Source organism: Amphiura filiformis, chromosome 14 (assembly GCF_039555335.1).
Source record: "Amphiura filiformis chromosome 14, Afil_fr2py, whole genome shotgun sequence".
NCBI lineage: Eukaryota > Metazoa > Echinodermata > Ophiuroidea > Amphilepidida > Amphiuridae > Amphiura > Amphiura filiformis.
The window spans coordinates 49,881,997-49,907,078 of record NC_092641.1 but is presented as its reverse complement, the minus strand read 5'-3'; the positions used below and the strand labels follow the sequence as shown (position 1 = coordinate 49,907,078).

General features: G+C 36.0%; 1 protein-coding gene across 1 annotated transcript in view; it reads right to left on the bottom strand.

Moving 5' to 3' along the window:
• Nucleotides 1–915: 915 nt before the first annotated feature.
• LOC140169473 (uncharacterized) overlaps nucleotides 916–25,082 on the bottom strand; it is a 37,061-nt gene continuing 12,894 nt past the window's right edge. The window contains exons 4-28 of the mRNA XM_072192734.1: nucleotides 16,281–16,379; nucleotides 16,037–16,135; nucleotides 15,022–15,120; nucleotides 14,803–14,901; nucleotides 14,541–14,639; nucleotides 14,332–14,430; nucleotides 14,106–14,204; nucleotides 11,469–11,567; nucleotides 11,012–11,110; nucleotides 10,453–10,554; nucleotides 9,796–9,897; nucleotides 8,990–9,106; nucleotides 8,169–8,399; nucleotides 7,516–7,627; nucleotides 6,878–7,038; nucleotides 6,515–6,718; nucleotides 5,683–6,278; nucleotides 4,971–5,187; nucleotides 3,613–3,840; nucleotides 3,354–3,494; nucleotides 3,090–3,117; nucleotides 2,022–2,390; nucleotides 1,711–1,845; nucleotides 1,271–1,606; nucleotides 916–1,112 (exon numbers count right to left, since the gene is read on the bottom strand). Of these exons, the coding sequence (XP_072048835.1) occupies nucleotides 916–1,112; nucleotides 1,271–1,606; nucleotides 1,711–1,845; nucleotides 2,022–2,390; nucleotides 3,090–3,117; nucleotides 3,354–3,494; nucleotides 3,613–3,840; nucleotides 4,971–5,187; nucleotides 5,683–6,278; nucleotides 6,515–6,718; nucleotides 6,878–7,038; nucleotides 7,516–7,627; nucleotides 8,169–8,399; nucleotides 8,990–9,106; nucleotides 9,796–9,897; nucleotides 10,453–10,554; nucleotides 11,012–11,110; nucleotides 11,469–11,567; nucleotides 14,106–14,204; nucleotides 14,332–14,430; nucleotides 14,541–14,639; nucleotides 14,803–14,901; nucleotides 15,022–15,120; nucleotides 16,037–16,135; nucleotides 16,281–16,379 (4,167 nt within the window). The remainder of the gene's footprint in view (nucleotides 1,113–1,270; nucleotides 1,607–1,710; nucleotides 1,846–2,021; nucleotides 2,391–3,089; nucleotides 3,118–3,353; nucleotides 3,495–3,612; nucleotides 3,841–4,970; nucleotides 5,188–5,682; nucleotides 6,279–6,514; nucleotides 6,719–6,877; nucleotides 7,039–7,515; nucleotides 7,628–8,168; nucleotides 8,400–8,989; nucleotides 9,107–9,795; nucleotides 9,898–10,452; nucleotides 10,555–11,011; nucleotides 11,111–11,468; nucleotides 11,568–14,105; nucleotides 14,205–14,331; nucleotides 14,431–14,540; nucleotides 14,640–14,802; nucleotides 14,902–15,021; nucleotides 15,121–16,036; nucleotides 16,136–16,280; nucleotides 16,380–25,082) is intronic.

The following is a 25,082-nucleotide window of genomic DNA, read 5'->3' as shown; positions in this document are numbered from 1 at the left end:
ATAAAAGTGATGTAAGATTGATATCGTTATGAACAGCAGTTTACATGATGATCCTTGATAATCGAAAATGATAAATTTGTTTTTACCTTCGTCGTGAATTCTCCAGAATTCTCTTCGAACCTCGTCAAGTAATGCATCATTACATTGTAAGATGTCAACAAGTGCTCCAGGCCATCTGCCATCTTTAGACTTTTGTAGTCGATCCATGATCCATCTCACTGCCCTTGTCTATCCATCAGATGATTTCCTGGCAGTAAATTCACGTTTGTACATCTGGAGGAAGTCTGGCATATGGGTGGACAAGGTTCGGATGATTGCCTCCGAGGCAATCTCACGAAGCATTACCATCTTCAGATCAACAACCTTTTCCCAGATGTCCATGTGCTGAACATCGACTGTTGATCAAAGCCAATGATATTCAATCAAGATATTTGACAGATCGAAATATTTCAATTGTTTCACGATTTATGATAGGAATCAATCTTAATAGATTCAAAAATAGACTGGTATGGATATTTAGATTACTCTTACTCTTTCTGTAGACTGATTTCACTATCCAGTCATGTGTTACTCCTAATGTACTGCCAAATGGCATGTGTTGCATAACGTTTGGAATGAGATTTCTAACTGTGAATATTTTTAATCTTTATTTCAATTGGAAAGGATTTGTTCCTAATTCGAGTCTTCAAAAGATTGAAAAACAATTAAAAAAATCCTTTCTACTGAAAATTACATCGAAAAAGATTTGCCCCTAACTTAAATCGCTAAAAGATTGAAAATCACCTATGATTCGACTAAATGTATAGCCGAAAACAATTTTCAAATAACTGTAAAAGATTGAAAATTCAATAATTTTTGATTGAATATGCAATCGGACAATTTAAGAGAGTATGAAGAAAATCAAATGAAATACAACTAAATACAAATCTTATCTAATTTGCGAAATGCAATCCTAAATGAAGTGAGTGCTTCAAACACATAATTCTTAATATGAGATCGATTTAGCAAGAGTAGTTTGCCATTTTTACCAATTGAGACAATTTTGTGCTTTGACCAACCTGCTATTTCGTCTACCGACTTCTGTGGCTTTTGAGGAACTTTCGGTTGTTGGACTGAAGGAATGAATATAGATAATATAAAGTTTATAAGGTGCGATTTATTGTGTCAAATCATTACAGTTCAGTAACAACAATGGTACATGTAAACAATTACTGATTGTCATGACATTAATTTGATCATTTTAACAGTTTAGCAAAAAACATATAATTACCGATTTCTTCAGCCCCTGATTGGTCTTCTTGTAGTTGCAGATAATCTTGATATTCCTCATACAAGTACAGCATATAGTCATAGTGCTTCTGTGCCTGAAGGGCTTGCATTAGATGCTGCGGCCAAGAGCTACCCATAAGCGCAAGTCTATCAAGAAAGTATTCTGCCCCAGCATGCTGGCCATGTTTGATGAACTGTTGACGAATTTCATCCTTATGGAGTCTGGAGATGTCCAAAAAGTGATCGAGGGTGTCTTCGGTGATGATATTGATCAGTGTTTCTCTCAATTTCGGAGCACGCAGTATCGCCTTGAAACCATTCAGTATCTGGAATTTTTCTATAGATGATCATTTGGATAAAAAACACGTTCAAAACAACGAATTCAACAAAACCGATTTTTTTAGTACGTAATGGAAAAGTTATTAAAAATAATATACTAACCCTTTATAGGCATGTTGTAAGGCATGAGTTGCTCCGTCTTCAACTTTACTAGTTCGAGTTTCCTTCGGACAATTTCATGATCTTGTTTGATATAGACACTACGCGATGGGACGATTGACCTTGAAGAAAGTAGATCTAATGGGGAAAAAGAGAAATCAGTACATGTTTAAATATTATTGTCCGATATGTTTTATCTCACATCAAATCCATCATAAATATGTATTTATATCTTTAGATGTTTGGATCTATAGACATATTATTTGAGTCCAGATAAAAAATAATATTGCGAGGGAATATAGTTTGATACCTACCGGTTGTACTATGTTGTTCTGATATGGACACAGCCAGAATGGGCTCGAACCATGTTTCTTGTAGTAGTTTATCCCGTTCTTCAGTAACGATCGGTACCAATGATGGTGCCTCTTGTTGGAGTCCAGCTAGAAACATCTTATGCCAGTCTGGTTTCTTTAACTGCATGAATTTGAATAAGAGCAGATCTACAGCTTTCCGGCGCCCATCGTGTTTCTCTTTGGTTTCGATTTCGTCTTCATCATCTTCAGATAACAGAGACCCTTCCCCCACCAAGTATAGAAGCAGTTGACTTGCTTTGATGGTGCGCTTTAGGCCTTGGTGGATGCGTTTCAAAACTGCACGCCAAAGAAGGGTCAAATCAGGAACACCTAAAGAATAAATGTTACTTAGTAATTTTCACAAATTACTGTTTGTCTTTTAAACTATAGTTTATCGCATTAAATCCAGTGCACGTTTAAATTTGAATCAAGCTTAAAAACTCATTCAATGAAAACTGGACTTGGACTTAGACATATGCATTCTTGTTCTGTGATTTTTACATTTAATGTGCATGTTCATGTATCTTTTACTCTGTTTGTGTACAACTTGTATTGTCTCTTTTAAATATTTGTTCTAAAAATAACTTAGTATGTTTGTAACTCTGTTCGTTTTATGCCCATTGAGCACCACCCATCTAGATGGGTTTGGGTGCGGTACAAAAGTCCACGGTTGCTGCTGCTGCTACTGCTACTGCTACTACTACTACTACTACTACTACTACTACTACTACTACTACTACTACTAGTACTAGTACTACTACTACTACTACTACTACTATTATATAGTGCAAACTATACCCATTCAAAAACATAAACATTCAAAAACTTCAGAAGATTCAGAAAATGACAGCGAATTATTTAAAAATTATTACAAAAACTCACCAACAGACTTTCCAAAATTTTCTGCTGCTCTTGTTACTTATAGTTTACGAGTGTCATTGCCTAATTTGATGTTGAATAATGTAATGTAAGTTATGTGGCGCCTACTACATTCATTCTCATAAAGCGCTATATGTTGTGTTTTCTTACCAAATTTATATGCTTGATCATCTTGAACCTAAAAGAAGAAAGAGAAACGGCTCTTTTAATTTTCTTCAAAATTTGAAAGATGCGTAATCATGGTTATTAACATAGTCGTATCTGACTCAGCCTTTAAAAACTCGAGACAATGCAAACTTCTCATACAAACGTGGCTCGTGGATTGAAACTCCACATGAATTACGTTGTTTTTAGCACCAATATAGCATCACACAAGTCTAAGAAAATCATAGCCCGAAATCACGCAGTACCTACTTGATGTCCTTCATCCATCAGCATCGATTCAATGCCTTTTGCTAAGTCATCGTTGCCAATAATGCCTGGATGTTTCAGTACCGTCATCACCTCCTGAATGGTCAGCTTGTGACCATTACGTCTACGAGTGGCACATACTTCCTGAAAAGGGTGGCCATATTGATTCATAGAGTCAGTTACATTTTAGTCAAAGTAGTTTTGTTTGCAATCATAGCTCGTCATATTTCTGCCAATAGAAAATAACATAACTTAAGCCTACCCTAAGGATTTCGCCTGTAATCGAATGATCCTTGGTAGTTGTACAAAATCGGACGAGCTGCTGGAATCTGTTCTTAGAAATGTCCCATATATCTGCAAGCATCCGATGGTCACTTCCTAGTGGATGAGTTTCATCAAGAACTGCATATATCCTGTGTTGAAGCTCGAGTGGTATCCACTCCCAGCCACTAAGTCCACCGAGTTCAGTGATAAACATCATATCGACGCCCTTAAATTCAAAATGAGTGAATAGTTTAGTTAGATACAGAGTGTCCCAAAAAAAGAGGCACCTCATTGCGCCCTGTTTTTCTCCTATTTCTGAAAAGTTGATTAAATATATTTTGGTATGTAAAGAAACCTTTAATCGTTAGGTTTATTAAACCAAAATAATTATTTCAATCGGCTCACAACTTTTGAAGATATGCCCTTTTGAATAAAAGTACCCGTTTTTCACTCTGTCCACGGATAGCAAACAGAGTGGTTGGGATGGCTCATGATGTGGAATGGCCTACACGATCACCAGATCTCACACCACTTGATTTTTTCCTTTGTGGCAAAATCCAAGATCTTCGCAAACGTATTACTGAATGCATTCGCAAGTATCCGGCGCACAAGGATGGTAAGCAACGCAATTGATGCAATGAGGACGAGGGCTGAAAGCTGCATTCGCCAAGGTGGCAACCAGGTATAGAGGGCAGAGCAGCACAGTAAACTCACTTCAGAAGAACCAAAGACAACCCAAACAGCCTTTTAGGGCTAACTTTTATCCTATATAAAAAGATAAATGACTTATGTTGTAAATAAAAAAAAGCATGAAACAACAAAGTAAGAAAGTAAGAAACATAAGAAAACAAAAAGGCATAAATAGCCAAGAAAAAATAAGTAATTGCAAGTAAAGCAAAAGAAGTCCCATTTGGCATCCATTTTACCCACAAATTAATGACACTATTAACAAATCCATTGCCCATAAACCAAGCCGGTAAAGTTATTTTATAAAGTTATCATTGAGGAATGTTTGATATTCATGCATGGTATGTGTACTCCTTTTCAATCTTTGAAGTAGCCAAACCGTCACCGTGGACAGAGTGAAAAACGGGTACATTTCTTTAAAAGAGCATATCTTCAAAAGTTGTGAGCCGATTGATATAATTGTTTTGGTTTATCAAAGCTAACGAGTCAAGGTTTCTTTACATACCAAAATATATTTGATTAACTTTTCAGAAATAGGAGAAAAAGAGGGCGCAATGAGGGGCCTCTTTTTTTGTACGAGTAAGATTTCAAGACATTGAACATGTTCAACTAGAATTCGCAACTTTTAACAATTAAGAAAATCGTAACATAATATCGATCAAAACTCACTTGGCAAATGACGTCGATCATGTTGTCAGCATGAGCCTGCCGTGAATGGTACACCGTACCGTTTCCCGCTTCAGCTTTGTGCAAATCATCTGACTCATAGTACAGAACCTTCTCCAGATTGCACTCAGTTTTTAATGACTTGGGGCTAAGGAATTTCCACGTGACAACTGTTCCTGGTGAACACTGACGAAGATACGTGCGGATGGATCTCTTCAACCTAATACAAAAAACAAACAAACAAAAAAGAAAGTACAAAAAAAACCAAAAAAACCCAAAACAACCCACTATGTTACGTTAAACTGGCTATGATAAACATTAATAGAAATAATATTGCGGTATCGGGGAAAAACACGAGCTATTATTATAAAATTGACAAAGGCTCGTTGAACAGTTCTTGTATTCCCATTTGTGCCAAATATGTGTTTACGGGTTCAAAAGCGTATGTTTCTTTTAAAAAGAAATCGGACTTTTTACAAATAGCTGCATTTATCATGCTTATATAGATGATTGTTCCATATAAATATAATCCCAATCGAAGTGGGAAATTTGTTTTCGGAAAGATGTCTTTTCAAAATCAACTGCTTACATTGGACGATGAACATAATTATTATCATAATACTTTTTTAAATATTTATTACATGTATGTTTTTGTCTGTTTTGTTTTGGAATCATGTTTGCAGTAAGCTAGCGTTGAACTCTTTTCGTTACATACGATTGTAGTTGAGAATATGCTTCAGGTCGCTCCGTGTTATTGTTGCATGCAACAGCAACATTCATAGCTCTCCCCATATCCGTCAACTGCACCATTCCTTCGACTGGAGAAATGAACTTGACGGCGGAATTTGAGTAGTTGGTTTTCCCTTGTGATTTAGGATAACATTCCAGCAAATGAAGGTGGATGTTCGGGAAGAGATCTGGTGAGAACATATCTGACTCATCAGCACACTCGACGCGAATACCATATAGCTGCGCGTTGTCGCTCTTCTCTATCAGGATCGGAGGCAAAGATGGTGGTAGTTTGGATGGAATCAAATAGCTCCCATCATCAGTGGTGAAGAGGATCTTTAAGTGCTCTAGAAGCAGCACAGTAAAATCAAAGCCAAGCCCTTCTCCAGTTGCCAGGAATTTCCGTAGCTCGTCTTTGCTGTACAGAGGTTTGTCTGGTAGTTTCTGGAACTGTGCTGGAAACTCATCACCCGCTAACATTTTAGCGATAACATTGGAGCAAAGCCATTGGATGTTCATAATGACCATCGCCTGACTTTCCTCATTGTCGTCGTCTCCATTGTCATCTTTTGCTACATAGATCTGTAAGAAAATAAGTGTGCTTTTCAACATTGATACAATTTGCTCAATTATTGGGTACACCATTGCCTAGATAATATAAGCTGTATGCAAATGATAAACCATCAGGTGTTATTTATAAAGGGTGAGTCAGAATCAAAATTCAAACATAAGATCCAAATAATTTGTAGATTGATTGTATAACAAGTCATACATATAGTATTATGGACATTTAAAAAAAAAGGATCGGGATGGATTACCTCTCCCATGTCATGAAGGTATGCAGCAACAGTTCTTACTGTGCTTTCTTCCATCATACTTCCAATATCTTGGATTTGTTTTCCTGCGATCTCCGTTACTTTCTCGAAGAACATCGTCCATGGTAGAACTGGATAGCTAGGGATGTACCAATGACGGCTCTGATCCAATATGTTTTGACATATCATTGGTAGCATTCGGGTTCCCTGTAAGAAATAAAAGCGTTTTGTGTCTATCAAAACAGCATGTAAAATATTTTTAAAAAAACATAGTGAACTTAGTGACCTTCTTTGATTAACTCTTCAAGTTGTAGTGTTTTTTTAATAATCAGGTGGAAAGGTAAGTTGCCCGATTCGTAAACCTACCAATATGTCAGTTGCCATCTGCTTTAGAATTTCCTTTAGTATTCCAAAACCTTGATCAGTAGCATTGCAAGCATTGACAGTGATCACAGAATCAACAATGTCAAGAGATTCCTGAAACAGACATCTCATCTTGGTCTGGTTCAGTTGGGCCACCAGGTGTCCTAGAATATATTCACACCATAGAACATGATAATGACGTCAGGATGGAAATTTGACAAAATTAAGCACCTTCGATCAATTTGTTCTCCGCTCCCTAACCCGCTCACACGCAGCAGAATGGATATATATTTTCCTTTATACCTTTGTGGTAAATTTGATTTACACCATATTACTCAGAAATAGGTTCTTATTGTTGTCATATAAAGGCACCAACATTGAAGAAAAAAGTACAAAACCTGTGTAATTTGGGTGGGAAAATAGGTTGTGAGCAAGATATTGTGCGCAATTAAACAATGAAAGGGAAATAACGTCTCTTACAACAAAACCATTTTGTGGCTTTTAATTACCCATATACCCATCGTTATTAGCATAGCTTATCAAATGATATCTGCGCACGAGGCAAACAAAATGACATGGCAAAGGCGTTTTTACCATCTTATGTGTAGATGTTATAGCATTGATCGACCAAATCTCCATACCTGTTTTCTTGTCTTCAACCTGGTCCATATGAGAAGCAACTATGATAACTTTTGGTTTGGTTGGTTGAGTTGCCGAATGTCCAGATTTCAAAAAGCAGAGCCAGTAATGGAGCTTGATAGGTTAAACCACGGTGAAACAAGACACATATTGGGAAATAAATAAATAAAGGAAATAAAATAACCAGGAACTTTTAAACGCAACTTTAATATAATTTTTTTATTACTTCAACTAAGTAGAGATTGTTTTATGCGGCATACGCATCTTTTCTTTTTTTAGGTGGCTACCATCACTTTGAAAGTTCTAGCCTATGCTGAATCGTTTCTGTTTGGTGGAGGTAAACTAAAGGCCATTAAAAAATTAATGAAATTGACGTACACGATAGGAATATACTTTTTTTTATAACAATTTGAGATATTGGCCCATTATGACATTCAACTACTCGTGGGAATCATAGGGCTATTTTGAAAAATGGAACCATTGCTAGTTTTATTATTTCAGGTGTAAGGATGTCAAAGAAGCTTTAGTTCCAGTAATGTAGCAATATAATACACTAAATGCAAAATAATACACTCAGCAAAATATTTTTAGGATAATATCATAGAAAGGAAATGTTTCAGGACTGTCAAAAGTCACTACACTGTATCGGACTTACATCTTGCATATGTAGTTTCTTGATAAGATTGTACATGACGATAAATATGGAATTCTCTGCACCAAGAAACATGGCGTGTGATATATGGTATTCCACATGGCCAGCAAGATCCCAAATTCTAAAGATTCCAACATCCTTGATTGTGTTTTTACTGATATCAATGCCTGCGGTTGGCTTGTATGGAAGCTCTTGGAGATTGTTGCCAGATTCTGAAACATTTTCTTGGAGGTCCTAAAATGAATAGATATGATATGACACATGTTTAGAACATTGTAGTAATTATTTTACAATAATGGCATGCATTGCACATTGGAAATGTATATTAGAATACTAGATCTTCATTAATCTATTTGCGCGCCACACAAGTACTAAGATCCGCACTTTCCATACGACTTACATCTTTTTTACTACCTTTACATAAGGAATACAATTTAATTCATGTTATTTCTTGTAAATTGCAGATATGTTAACAACGGATAGATAATTTAGATTAATGCCCTCTTTTGAAATACCAATTCCAGTCAGTTAGAATGGCAACGGGTTGCGAACACGGATCTTGATACACACAGACCTAACTGGGCCATATGGAAGAACAGGGGAAATTTTCCCCTGAATATGGACCCAGTATAAAGAAGAAATAAACAAACAAACAAACAATTTTAATTTTAATTTTAACTTCTTATAAAGACGTTAAAACGTCTTTATAAGAAGTGCGTGGTCCTTGATGTATAGACAGTACACTTATGATCAAAATCAAAATGATAAAAAAGTATTAATAATGGAGCCTGGGTGAAAACAAAACATAGTATGAGCCCATATACCTGTGTGAGGGAGTTCTTTAAAGTTGTCTTTCCAGCAGAAGGTGCTCCACAAATGAACAATTTCACGATCTGGACTGGAGTGGAGCCGGTGTTCATCAAGTCTTTGTACTTCGCTCTCTGCAAAAATCATTGAGATACATTATAGACTAGTGATAAAATAAACTTGGGATATGTAGTCGAAGTAGAACTTATTTCTGCGCATTATGACCAACAAGGTGCTAAATGGCCTACAATTGCAAGTTGTCCTTTCAATGGTAAAGTTAGATTCAAAATATCCTGATTGGGAGGTGTTACCAACAAGTGTAACTCTTGATCTTCAACGTCTTGTGCCCTTCTTGGTCAGAAAAAACATTGAACTTGTCATGTTTTAATATGGGATTAAGTAAACAATGACCACTAATATGAATAATGACATTTTTATTGATTATATCATATGTCTTGGCCTCCTCCAAATTCACGAAACAAGAAGAATAATCGATGAGAGCTGGAAACAATTCCTTCCATGGATTCTGAACACGAGGTAATAGGATTTTACTTGAATTTTCAAATTTTGGGTTTATACTTGCATTTAAATGTACGCTGCGACATCGGCATTGGGACCATTGCAACAAATGAGGTGTCATACACAGAAAGAAATTCTGGTTCGAATGCATATCCCAAATTGGCCATACGATCAACCGTCTTAGAATAATGGGCATCCATTATTCCGGGGTAGATACTTCTTGGTATGTGTTTATATGTGTGTATACACATACATCTTCGTCCATTGAATTTATTGACGTATTGAAAGAAAATTACTTAATTACCTGTATAGCTTTGTGAAGAGCGTCCACCTGTATAGCTTTGTGACCCAATTCATTGACAACATCAGAATTCGGAAGCATGAGGAATATCGATGTTTCACCTTTCTGAATTATGAGAAATACATTTGTCACATCAGCACAAATTTATAACTAGTTGGCACTTTTAAGTCGGGCATCAGGGCTGTCAACTTTTTGGAATTGCTTGGCGTGAGACAGAGACGTACCGGGATTTGCCGACTCCAATGTTCATTTTGTACCATGATTATTTGAGCCACGGCGCTCGCGAATGTGAAAAGCGGGTGGGGGTGGGGTTTTTTTTGGGGGGGGTAGGAGCAACAAATTATTCATGACGATGCGTGAGATTTTACTCATTTTCCAGCTTTTTGCGTGAGCTTTACTACCTTGGCGTGAGATTATACTACCTTGGCGTGAGAAAGTGACCCAATGCGTGAGACTCACGGCCAATGCATGAGAGTTGACAGCCCTGTCGGGCATTTAAAAATGCCCGACGTGTTTGTCACCTCTGTTGATGCCCCAAACTACTTTCCCCATAAGAGTATGATTATGAAACCTAAACCAGAAATAAAAGGTAATGTAACCTTGGTGCCCCTATAGGCATAAAAGTTTTTTTAATTGGCTTCTTCGATACGTTACACATACCAGATTTTGTGCTGATACGTCAGCGCCATTTTCAATCAAGTAGATGCATAGGGCAAAGGCGTCTCTAAGTCTTGCTGCAAAGTGAAGTGCCGTATCTCCATTCTAGTAGATGGCAAAGTGATGATGATATGCTTTAGAATCAATTTTAATTTGCCCTATAAACTTTTCAAAGATATGAAGGTAAAATGGTACAAATTCACCATTGTTGCTGATCGTATTTGCCATACCACTTTAGCAAACATGAATAATTTTGATAGCAAAGCTAATGGATGAATGTAGTGATAACAATGTACTGATAGCTGTTTGAACATGAAATCAAACGTGAAAAGATTGAGAGATTTCACAAGTAACAACATATCAGTGGTGTGCGCAGGATTTCATGAGTGTGGGGCTAGATGCGCCGTATTTGCGCATATACGACTGCATTGACGCGAAGTCCTCTTGAAGGGCAGAGGAAAATAACTTTGGCGCCTCTTATGTTTTGAAACGTTTTTGTTAGATTATACAAAAACAAAGATAATTTATCTATATAACATACAGATCCATGAATGAAACTAACCTCTTCAACTGCGTTCACATTGGCATTGTACTTCAATAGAATCTCACATGTACCAATGTGACCATTGATAGCTGCCAGGTGGAGAGCAGTAAGTCCATTCTGATAACAGGAGATGAGAACCGTTAGTAATAAAAAAACCTAACCAGATTCATAGTCTTGCTGGTTAATTCTATTGGTAATACACAAGTTTATGTTATCAACATATTTCAGATTTATAATAAAATGAACCTCTCTAGGTGCGTTCACATTGACATTGTACTTCAATAGAATCTCACATGTACCAGTGTGATCATTGCGAGCCGCCATGTGGAGAGCAGTCAATCCTTCCTGATGATAGGAGAGATGAGAACCGTTACATGTAGTAATTACTAAAGTAGTTGTTATATTGCTGATTCACAAGATCACAGTTAGGTTATCCATACTAGTTGGTAACAATAAGATCGACAAATAAACTAACCTGATCAAGTGCATTCACATTGGCATTGTACTTCAATAGAATCTCACATGTACCAGTGTGATTATAGCGAGCCGCCAAGTGGAGAGCAGCCCACCCTTTCTGATGATAGAGAGATGAGAACGAACCGTTACATTTAGTTATTAGTTGTTAGTCTCTGCTGATTGAAAAGAAGAGTCATAATCTTGCATATCAATTCTAATAGTGATTCTCAAAGACAGTTTTGTTATCCATAATAGTTTGCAACTCTAAGATCTTTTAATAAAACTAACTTGGTTAAGTACATTCATTTTGGCATTGTACTTCAATGCTGAAGATTGGAGTAAAGCAAAGTCTCTTAGAAATAAAGTAAACAATATGAAATATTCACTGAAAAAGAGTTATTGTAACGAGGCTATAAGTAACAACATAAATAATAGTAAAAATCTTTGGAAAACAATTAAGAAAATTATACCAAACAAAACATCAAGTATACCTACAGCAGTTGTTAAAAAGAATGGTAATTACTCAGGTAACAAAAAAGGATATGGCAAATGAGTTCAATGAGTTTTTCACTTCAATAGGTAATGAACTTGGGAGTAAATTTAATAATAACAATGATAATTATGTATGCACTTGTAATACTATATGTTCTCATCAAAATCATAGTGTAAACAAATTTAGTTTTAGAGCAATATCTAATGAATTTGTTCTCAAACAAATAAGTAAAATGCAAAATTGTAAATCGTCAGGATTAGATCCATTCAATGTAATGTTATTAAAGTTGGCTGCGCCTTTCATCTCAAAATGCCTTGTTCATATTTGCAACCTGTCTTTGAATGGGTCTACTTTTCCTGATGCATGGAAGAAGGCTAAAGTAACTCCAATTTTTAAATCGGGTGATAAAACTAATGTTAGTAACTATAGACCTATCTCTGTATTACCAATTGTATCAAAGATCATTGAAAGAGCTGTCCATGATCAATTATATGAATATATGAGTAATGTAGGACTGTTATCAAATGCTCAATCAGGATTTCGTCCGAATCATTCCACAACAACAACCCTTCTAGATGTACAAGATTACATTTTAAAGAATATGGATACAGGTTATGCTACAGGCGTTTTATTTATAGACTTAAAGAAAGCATTTGATACTGTAAATCATGATATTCTGATTAGGAAACTTAAACAATATGGGGTATATGGGGATGAATTATTATGGTTTAAATCATACTTAAACAACAGAGAACAAACTGTTAATGTTAACTCAACTCTTTCTGACTTTAGGCCAATTGATATTGGTATTCCTCAGGGCTCAATTTTAGGTCCTTTACTGTTTATCATTTTTGTTAACTGTTTACCTAATGCTGTGTCTGAATGTAAAACTGTAATGTATGCTGATGATACCTCTTTAATGTGTAAAGCTAAAATGAATCTGATCTTAAAATTCAAATGGAGTCATGTCTAAGTAGGGTAGCTGAATGGTTCAAAGTAAACAAACTCACTTTAAATGTTGAAAAGACTAAGTTTATGATCTTTGGTACAAACAAAATGCTTGAAAAGTTCAACAATGTACATTTATTATATAACAACAATGATATTGAAAGAGTAGATGAGTTTAAATATCTAGGTGTAAAATTTGATAGCAAGATGTCTTGGTCAGCTCACGTTGATAATGTTAGTAAAACTATTTCCAAAAGAACTGGTATAATAAAACGTATAAAATATTTCCTTCCATATAAAACCACTGTAATGTTATCAAATGCTCTTGTTATTCCCCACTTTGATTATGGCAGCATGGTCTGGTCAAATTTTAGTGTAGAGTACCATAATAGGCTTCAGGTACTTCATAATAATTTAGCTAGAATAATTCTCTCAGCAGATATAAGGACACCAACTAATGATTTAATGAATACATTGCAGTGGGTTAAACTTGATCAAAGATGGCATAATACTCTATTAATGACTGTTTTCAAATGTTTAAAGAACGAATATCCATCATACTTATCTTCTCAATTTGATTTTGTTCATGATAACCATAATCATATAACTAGAAATCATACTTCTAATACATTGATTGTTCCAAAATTTAAATCAAATTCAGGTCAACGTACTTTTCACGTCAGGGCAGCCTATGCATGGAATTCTTTGCCACCGACAGTAAGAGCGCAGATGGAAAATATGACTTTAGGCCAATTTCAGTCAAAAATTAAAGAAATTTAGGCCTGTCTTTATCTACATTTTGTTCATTTGCTTGCTTATTTTTTGTATAAATATAATTATTGTATTTCTGTATTTTGAATCATGGTATTTATAATTTTCTTGTATTTGATGATACCATTATACTTATTTGTAATACTAGTATATTATGTATGTTATTTTTGTAAATATTGTGTATCGTAATATATTTTGTTGCTATAACATGTATACAATGAGGGCCTGCTTGAAAAGCAGTGCTTGTCACTGAAGCAGTATTACCCTCAATAAAGAAAGAATAAATAAATAAATAAATAGAATCTCACATGTCACCAGTGTGATCATAGCGAGCCGCCAAGTGGAGAGCAGCCCATCCATCCTGATCATAGGAGAGATGAGAACCGTGACATTACAAGTTATATATACTAAGATGTACAATTAAGATCCATGAATAAAACTAACCTTTTCAGGTGCATTCACATTGGCATTGTACTTCAAAAGAATATCACATGTGCCAGTGTAATCATAGCAAGCCGCCAAGTGGAGAGCAGTCCATCCATCCTGATGATAGGAGAGATGAAAACCGTTACTTTTAGTAACTACATAATAGTTAGTCATTGCTGGTTGAAAAGACAATTCATAATCTTGTTTATCAATTCAAGACCAAAAAGACAGATTATTCATGCACCTTTTCAACAGCATTCACATTGGCATTGTACTTTAACAGAATCTCACATGTATCACGGTGATCACTGCGAGCCGCCATGTGGAGAGCAGTCCATCCATCCTGATGATAGGAAATATGAGAACCGTAATTAGTTAGTCATTGCTGATAACAATTTACAATCTTGTTTATCAATTCTAATGATGATTTTCAAGACCATGGATGAAACTAACCTTTTGAACTGCATTCACATTTGCACTGTTCTTCAATAGAATCTCACATGTACCATTGTGATCATTGCGAGCCGCCACGTGGAGAGCAGTCCATCCATGCTAATGATAGAGAGATAAGAACTGTTACATTTAGTTGTTTGTCTTTGCTAATTGTTGAAAAAACGAGTCATAATCTTGCATATCAATTTTAACAGTGATTCACAAGAGCATAGTGAAATTATCCATGCTAGTTTGTAACTATAAGATCTACGAATAAACTAACCTGGTCAAGTGCATTCACATTAGCATTGTATTTCAATAGAATCTCACATGTACCAGTGTGATCACTGCCAGCCGCCATGTGGAGAGCAGTCCATCCATCCTGGTGATAGGAGAGATGAGAACCGTTACATTTAGTCTTTGCTGGTTGAAAAGACGAGTCATAATCTTACATATCAATTATGTATGATAGTGATTCACAAGATCCACGAATAAAACTAACCTGGTTAAGTGCATTCACATTGGCATTGTACTTCAACAGAATCTCACATGTACCAGTGTGACCATTGTAAGCCGCCATGTGTAGAGCAGTCGATCCATACTGATGATAGGAGAGATGAGAACCATTACATTGAGTAATTAGCCATTGCTGATTGCAAAGACGATTCATAACCTTGCATGTGTAATACACAAAAACAGAGTTTAAGTTATCTATACTAAGTTGTACAAATGAGATGTGCATTCACATTGGCATTGTACTTCAATATGATCTCACATGTTCCAGTGTGACCATTATAGGCTGTCATGTGGAGAGCAGTCCATCCATCCTGGTATAGGAGATATGAGAACCGTTACATTTTGTAATTAGTCATTGCTGTTTGAAGAACGATTCATAATCTAGCATATCAATTCTAATAGTGATTAACAAAAACATAGTTAGGTTTTCTATGCCACTACCTATTCCAGAAAAATACAGCACTAATGTTTTTGGATTAAAAAAGATTATCATGTTTTGCCAAATGGAACATAGCTAAATCCCAATCCTTAGTTCTTACTGGCAATAAAAGTCAAATTTTAACATTTTTGCAATTTGTAGAAAAATTGGCAAATTCAATTTTGCACGTTTCTTACATTACAATTGTACTAACAAAAATTCTAAGACTTGGCACAACGCTAAGCATTCAAAATCTTGAATATAAGAATAAGCTCATAATGTAAATATTCATGTTATTTTTGATAACTATTGCTTGCGAAAATGATTACAAAAACGTTCTCTAAAAATTAGAACGCATAACTTGAAATTAGTCTTTGTACAAGTCTTTCGGCTTGATTGTCACAGGATATGAAAAACACCCCCCAAAACGCATGTTTTGGCCCTTATTTCCAAAAATTAACCAAAATTAAAATGTGACTTTCATTGCCAGTTAGAACAAAATAAAGGATTAGGATTTAGCTCTGTTTCGTTTGGTAAAACAGAATAATATTTTTTTCAATCAAAAATCCACAAATAAACTAACCTGGTTAAGTGCATTCACATTGGCATTGTACTTCAATAGAATCTCACATGTACAAGTGTGACCATAGCGAGCCGCCATGTGAAGTGTAGTCCTTCCATCCTGATGAGAGGTGAGATTAGTTAGTCTTTGCTGATTGAAAAGATCATTCACAATCTTGCATATCAACTTTAGTGGCAATTCACAAGAACAAAGGTTATGTTATCTATACGGTGCTGTAAATCTATGATCCATGAACAAAACTAACCTTTCTAAGTGCATTCACATTGGCATTATACTTCAATAGAATCTCACATGTACCACTGTGACCATACCGTGCCGCCATGTGGAGTGCAGTACATCTACCCTGATGGTACGAGACATGAGAACCGTTACATTTGGTAATTAAGCATTGCTGATTCAAAGCATCTATAATAAATTACTGAAACTGGCAAATTGGTGAAACTAAAAACTTTTACGGTTTACATTATTTCGGAAAACGGACTTTTGCGATGCGAAGCACAAGGTCGTGCACACTTCAATAAAATGTCGAATTTTGTTTTTGTTTACGTTAAGGGGGTCAAATTAAGTTAATTAGTTTCAAAAGCATTGAAAGCTCCCTGCATGTTAAGCACTGAGTAAACACTGAGTAAACAGTCACAATATGCTACAATACAGTCATGCTGTATAACATGAACACCCGCAAATCCTATGTCTGGTCTGATATTGGGTCACTCATGCCATTACACAGGAGAATCTCACTTTAGTAATTAACATGTATTGTTTATTCAAATAATTTGTCAGCATTATCATATCAGAATTAATTCATATAAAGGCCAAAAGTTGTCAGAAATTCAATGAAATGACAAGAAATTATGCAAAACCTTGTCTACTCCAATAACGCACCCACCCACCCATCCTTACCCCTACAAGCACCCCCGTAACCCCCCCCCCCCCCACACACACACCACACTACATTGTAAATTGACTCTTGCGTCTATTAGGTTACTGTTTTAAAGCACGTTGGTTATGCGATGGTGAACCAATACGGTTAACCCTCATTCAATCACACAGACTAGTGGCGATTAACCCCTGTATTATATAAAAGATACAATAATACTTTTATTATTTGTCATGGGGCGTGCGCAGCGTACAATTTCATTCAGGAGCGTGTTTGAAAAACGGCACAGCGCATTAGTAAAAGAATAAAAAATACTAGAATTTACACCAGGGTTCGAACCCTGCACTGCCAAGGCACTATGAATGCTAAAGATGCCTACTGTGCCACGGTGACTGTGGCTAACATTTGGCGATTTTCAAAGATATACATATCAACACGTTTCTAGTGTATTGAAAATCAGATTTTGGTAGGAATACAGTCATAGAAAGACATATGGCTCTACTTGTCTGTTTGTTTTTCATTTAATACAATTTCATTTTGATGAATTGAACTGGTATGACTCTTAGGACTCATGATAAACGACGATTAATTTTGTAATAATAAAATGAAAACGCTGGGTCATTCACGACGTCATTTGTAATTCATGTCAAAACCTGGGAAGTGACCACACACATCCGTATACGTGCGCAATCGATACTCAATGATCCAGACAATACCATTTGAATATACCGCCCTTATGTATGCACCTGCTTGAAACATCTTGTCACTTGCGGGAAGATATACTATACCCTTATAGCTTACAATAGATACCCCACCGTAAATAGCTCTCTTCATTACCTCGCTGTGCCAGTATATACGCGCAGTGTATGTACTTTTGAACCATATTTTGTTCAAAAATGATAGGACGGGACTGTTTTCAGCTAAAATGTTGGCTATCAGCAGATGCCCAATGTTATCAGGAAGTGTTGCAGAAAGGTAAGAGTACTCATTATTTATTCAAAATTCATTTATTTATAAAATCCGAATGGGAAATGGAAAATGTCAGGTCAAAATTCTCCCCGTAGAAATATTGTGAAATAAAATCGAATCAAATTTAGGCTCCGCAAACAACGTCCAATTATTCCCAGAGGGGTTTGCTACACGCGTATATAATAAATTATGATTTGGTGTTAATTTGAGAAGAGTTATGCCTCAAGTTTAAATAAAAATTCCTTTAAAAGGGAAAGCCAGCCTCAATGTAGAAGAGGTCTTGTAATTAGTTTTGGTCAATGTGAAAGGCATTTTTAGGATCACGCTTACATCTACATGACAGTCCACCAAACCATCAACGATGAGAACATGCACACTGAAACAGCAGAAAACATTAATTCCTAATCTCATGTCAACTCTTTTAATTCATTACATGTACTCCAAATTGTTCTGGTCTGTTTGTTTTGTTGTTGTTGTTGTTGTCGTTTTTTTTTTTTGTCTTTTCAGCTTTTTACCCACGATATCTCAATTTCCAATTTTGTAATACCAGAACTTACGAACTCAATATCTTCGCTTAGAAATGTCCGATTTCACTGCTTTCGATATATACACTGCCGGTTTGAGTTAACTAACATGTACATTTTATTTTAAAATAACTTAATTAATTCGCAATGTATAGTTTAAGCCTACTATATTATAATAGATAGTGGCCAGCACATTTATAAAGGACTGGTTACTCACTACAATCTTCACTCTTAAACTGCGTTTTTCTGAATGTGCTGATCATGTTGATTGCTAGTCGGAAACTCCTGCGAAGCTATGGACATGGCATCTTACATACTCCATTCTATAACAGTCTGCCTAGTGCCTTGTGTGTTTTCTCTTCAATCATTTTGTTGAATGTAATTTTATGAATCAAATAGTTATGTGTCATTTTATTTATAATAAAGAAGTTATTAAATTAATAAAGTAAGACAATTTATTTATCTATAAGTGCATGTCAAATGGGGTACATTGTTCAATACTATATGCATAAATTATGCCCATATTATAGCTAGGCCCTAAAAACTTTATTTTTCATCGGATTTTTCCCGTGGAAGAGACAAAACTGATGTTTATGATAGCAACCATTTCATCAATAACATTTTGAGTCATTTTTATCCATAAAACGACACAGGATATGATAGATAACTACTTTCACATCAATATGGTCCATATGATCACAGATTGTTGAGAATCTGTGATATGATCCGGGGATATGATGAAGATTTTGATTCTATAGATCTGTTATCAACATGATATCACGCTGTTCAGTGGTCAAGGAGTAAGGACCCCGGTCAAGGACACTGATATGACATCATAGGTGATGTCAGATTTTCTTCTGCTGACCATATGATGCTATATATATTAACTATTATTGTTACATTTAGGCCTTTAAACTTTTAAAGTCATAATTAATTAGTTCAAACATAACTTTGGTAATACTCACTCGTTTTCGTTCGTTGAAACGGCAAAACATACTTACTTTTCCTAACAAATCGAATTAAAATATTTAAAAAAAATTAAACCACAAAAAAAAAAAAAAAAAAATCATTCCAATACCACTAAAATATAATCTCTTGAGTAAACTGACCCCAAACCTGAAACAGGTACCAGCCCCGAATGGGCTGGCGAAAAACACCGAGTGCACCTTTTTTGACCAAAAACCTCGACAATTCAACACTCTGTAAAAACAAATCAAGAATTATCTGGGATAATTGCAACTAAGTATATGAACGTTATGATCTAAGCTACCAGATGCATCATTAATTTCATGACTATGATATTTAGTTGTGGAAAAATATTAAAAATTTCAACCAAAAAGAGAAAGTACTGTGATGTGCCCTGAATAATTTAATTTGATGATTTATCTTTGTTTACAAAATGACATGAGTGATGACATTTTGGGGGAATTCCCCTCTCAAATTGAGCAAAACAAGTTGAATCATATCTAATTTGGAATATTTGGAATATTTGGAAACCCCCCTGAGGATGTAAAGTGAAGATGATGTCACGGGATTCCCCAGGAAGTGATGTCAGGGGATTCCCCTCAGGAAGTGATGTAATGAGAAAGGTTAATGCTATAATTAAGGCTTGGGAATTTCCAAGATCACATTTGGCTATTAATATTTGGGATTTCCCCCAGCTTGATATATAAGAAAATGTAAACACAATGTCACAGTTGATAGTGTTGATCTGGGCTAGCTAGCTAATATGCTTACAGTCCAATTCCTTCAAAGAAAGGAAATTGCAAACCAGAAATATTTTATGTAGTCAAAGTACTACTATTTGCCAGTGTTGTCGGAGAAGATCTAGAATACGTCAAAGAACGTACTTCTTCCAAGAAAGGAATATATATTCTTCTGTCGACTTGCTGAAGTCTGGTGTTTTGATTCAACGCAACTGTCAAAATAAGTGGGGACAACTGCATCGCAGTCCTGCTTCCAGAAGATATTGTGTGAAAGGTGGAAATAGCACCATAGCAGCGCAAGGAGTTAAGTTTGGAGCAAGCAGCGCAAGGAGTTAAGTTTGGAGGAGAAAGCAACGCAAGGAGAAAGCAACGCCATTTTTGTGTGAGGATTTCATATCAAAGGATATTTATAAACTCAAGTATACACTGGACTTCGCTGATTTTCGCAGGACAAGTGAATCTACCAAAACGTAAAAAGGGGCCAAGTTTAAAAAATCTTTCCTGTGTGGCTTTTCACCCTTTTTAAAACTTGGTCCCATTCAGTAAAGTGGTACCGTAATAACATGAAGAATGAGTCCTAATTTCTACATGCAACAATTAGGTTTAAGACTGTTCGAAAGCGGTGCAATATGACGTAGGCTATGTATTATCAAAAACATTTGAAGGTTTATGTTTCATTATATTGCGTGTTCATAAAGAGTAGTAGAGTATTATATATACTTAGCAAATTGACTGTCTGTCAACCTGTTACATATTATAGGCCCTACATCTGTACATAAGGCGCAGGATCGCACAAGACGATGAAGAATTTAACAAAGTGAGTATTTGCTACTTTTGCTTAAATCAAAATACATTATAACGTCTTTACGGAAAAACTTCAATCAAGCACGAACATTAATTAATTTACTCTACAAAATGAACACTGACAACTAAGAAAACAAACAAGTAGCCTAAAGATGACTTCGTATGGGTCTTTAGAAACTTTCATAAATGGGACCAAGTTTAAAAAAGGGTGAAAAGCCACACAGGAAAGATTATTTAAACTTGGCCCCTTTTTACGTTTTGAAACGTGTTTTGGTAGATATTAATTCTTTTTTTGAGGTAAAAAGATATTGCGCGGTAAGTGGTTCTTTGTAGCCATGCGAGGCGAAGTAGTTGGATATCCATATTTCGCGGTTAATGGTTCTTTGTAGATTTGCGGGGCAAACTAGTTGGATATCCACATTTCGCGATGAGTGGTTTTTGAAGCTTCGAGGGCAAACTAGTTGGATATCCATATTTCGCGGTTAGCAGTTCTTTGTAGCCCTGCGGGGCAAACTTGTTGGATATCCATATTTCGCGGTTTGTGGTTCTTTGTAGCCCTGCGGGGCAAACTACTTGGATATCCATATTTCGCGATGAGTGGTTTTTACAGCTTCGAGGGCAAACTAGTTGGATATCCATATTTCGCGGTTAGCAGTTTTTTGTAGCCCTGCGGGGGCCTATGTTCGATATCCTCATTTCGCGGATAGTGGTTTTTAAACGACCCGTAACCACCCCAATCAGCTGCATGGGGTAAAAGAATTATTTAAAAAAATAATAGCTGAACCCTATAGTTCAGCCAGGGACTGGAAACGACATATTGATGACTATATATATATATATAGAGTGTAATCAATAAACCCAAGCGGAACGAGAGCTGCTAAGTAACCGCTATCCGAACCATAAACACATGCATTATCAGACAACGAGTGTTCCATTTCCTCATAGCTTCTCACGTTGTACACACGTCAGTCGAATTTGGCGGTGTTGGTTTGTTAGCCCTCCAAGTTATAACATCGTTCACTTTGTGTTGCACATTTTATGTGGACCGCACTGTAATAACATAAAGATCATTCTGATCAGTGTGATGATATCATTTCAAGAGGTCACTTCCCGATTAACATGATTAAGCTAAACAGCCTATGTGGAAGAATTTTATGCATGAGCATTGAGCGTGTTTATAGTGGTGTACGGTATTTATACGGTATCCTTATACGCATATGGGATTAGGATGGAATGTGACTTATCCGTTATCTCTGCTGTTTATAGTGGCAACCAATAGCGCTATTCTGAATCCGAGGTGGTTGAACTCAGCGTGTTCGAGGTCACCGCAATGCAATGTGGGAGACACGGATATGGTGCCAATTTCAAACAGTTTGCCGTCGAAACGATACCGGCCTATTTTTTACATTTTTGCCACAGTACAGTGCCATATTTTATAGGTGGTATGTTATTACAGTGACAAATTTGAGCTCGGAGAGTTATAACCCTGCTCCACTTCCTTGAATAACGGTATCGTTAATCCCTGTCTGTTTATAGTGGCCGTATACGGAATAAATATACTGCAATATCCATCGATATCGAAGGATATCAGTTCCGTATAATATGTGCGGCAAATAGCGCTATTGGTCTGTTTATAGTGGCGACCAATACCGTATAAGATGTACTTATACGCTAAATACCGGATAATCTGGCTCACTATAAACACGCTCATTGAGCAACCACATCAATGATGTATTGTAATCTATTGTTATCGGATTAATTTTTACGACCTTCGATTACATGGGAGTAGCAACGAGGACACGGTGTTTGATTTCACTCACATAATAGATCAATATTGACCTTCATCCAGCAAGGATCAGCCAAGCACTACAGTGGCCAAGCACGAAAGGTTTCTTGTTATCTCTTCAAGTATTTTTACCTTAGGTCTATAATCATAATGCAGGCCTAAATCCCGGGCCTAAATTAAGTGTACTGTTCAAGTAGGAGGATTTGTTTGATATTATTCTTGATTTTGAATAATATTATAGTACCTGTCTGTTTCCATATATCGGTTATTAAAATTACAATTCACCACATACACATTCCAGTTTGCGAGAGGTTTATAATGAATAAATGAATAGGTGTTATTATTTCGAATTATAATTATTTAGGGAGAGTGTTTTAGGATTTTGTTAGAAAAGGGATGATTGTTGATCATGTTTATTTTATTGTTGTATGTATTTTCCTGTCATTTCCTGCAAACCTAATAAAGATATTTTGATAATTGAAAATAGTCTGTATCATAAATCGTAGAGGTTGAAAGAGTCAACAAGCGTCAGAAATTATAATTTGCCATGGAACTTCGGTCATATTTTATTTGAAATATAACTGGATGTTAGGGTCTGCATGCATGGTATGCATAGTATGATGATATACAGACACTGGCCTTTCCCTAAAACTATTAAGCAGCAAGTTGTGTATCACACCCATCATGGGTTCGAACCCCTTTATTGTATTTTATTGTTAAACCGGAATAGCGTGATTACTTTTGAATGAGCGGCAGCCACATATTTTGTTTGAGGATAGCTGGATCTATCTCCTTTTCCTCACACCTTCTCTGTAGTACCGTAAACAAAGCTGTCTTTTTATCTAGTGTTTAGACAATGTTTACTCAACCATTGCTATCAATGGATGTTGCCATTTTTGACGACTTCTAACTTTTGAAATGCCCAAAATGAATCAATAAAACCGTGTATAAGATATTTGCGGGGATATTTGGGCGCGATTACAAAAAATTAGAAAATAAATGGGCACTTCTGGGTTGGGTATCTATAGAGGCCCTGCATGATATTATTGATTGGCTCCAAACAAAGAATTTGAACCGGTGTCCTTCACCGTAGTTATGGCGGAGTACAGTCCATTCAATCAAATGTTGTCATCAACCTATTTGATCGTAGTGCAGGGTTATGTGTGTGAGACGAACTGTCACGGTAGATTGCAATCATGCTTTTGTTGAATGTATTTGAGTAGTCTGCCATATTTACGGGATGGTACGTCACATGCAATGCCTCTATAGATTCTATAGAATTTAAGTATGATATATTTTCGATGGTAATATATTTTCACTTTCAAAGTTTGTAGTTTTCATAATTGCAATTTCTGAATATTATATAAAAAGCGGGAATAAGTCTATAAATGTAAGAGTATCGGATCATTTTGAATGTTAATAAATACGAAACGCCGCGCGGTAGACACCAGCGATATCAGGGATTGCCGCGATTCTTGCAGTAGCTTTTATGAATAGAATACAATAGTGGATACAATAGCGGATACAATAGCGGAACAATAGAGCTCTCTTACGGGTAAGACCGTTATTTCATTAAGTAACCGTTATTTTTAAAACTTGTCAAAACCTCGACGCGAGGTTTTTATTAAGGATATATTACCTCAGTCGTCCAGAACATTGCAAGAACTTTATGATCACCAAGAAGAAGAATGCTGGCTAAGTACTAAATAGATAAAGAGTGATTATATTTGATTCATAACCTCATTAATAAACGCGATGCGTGCGATCCAATCATATCTTATTATTTGCGAAAACGCGAACGCAAATCGAGGTCATTAATATCTCACAATTGACCGCAAAATGCGTAATTGTTCCAATGTCGCACACAATTGACTTCTGCGTGCGCAGTATTGTGCGTCCAACAAACTGCGCGAGCGCTGGCTGCCGTATTTGGATTGCGCGCTACCATATTTGCACAGATTCTGATACGCACTTTTGTTATTGGTCGTCTTGTTTTAGCCTGATCGATTTTGGGAAAGGGAAGATGTAAAAATAGTTTATTTTTACAAACTTTTGAGGAACATTTTGTGTTATTTTGTAAAGTTAAGAGATCAAAGTGACGGTTATGAATGAGGTTAATAACTTTGCATCGGTAATATGTCGGGCATTTTGAAAAATCTAAACATTTTGCTTTGGACCTCGGAATATCCTCGGGGCTACGCCCTCAGGATATTCCTCGGTTCCAAAGGCAAAATGTTTAGATTTTTCACAATGCCCTCCAAATAACCGATGCGCAGTTATTAACCTCTAATTTATTGTGTATGTGCATTTGTTATCATATATTATACCAATCATAACATGCTTTCAATTAAAGACTTAAAATTTGTTAGCTTAATCAAAC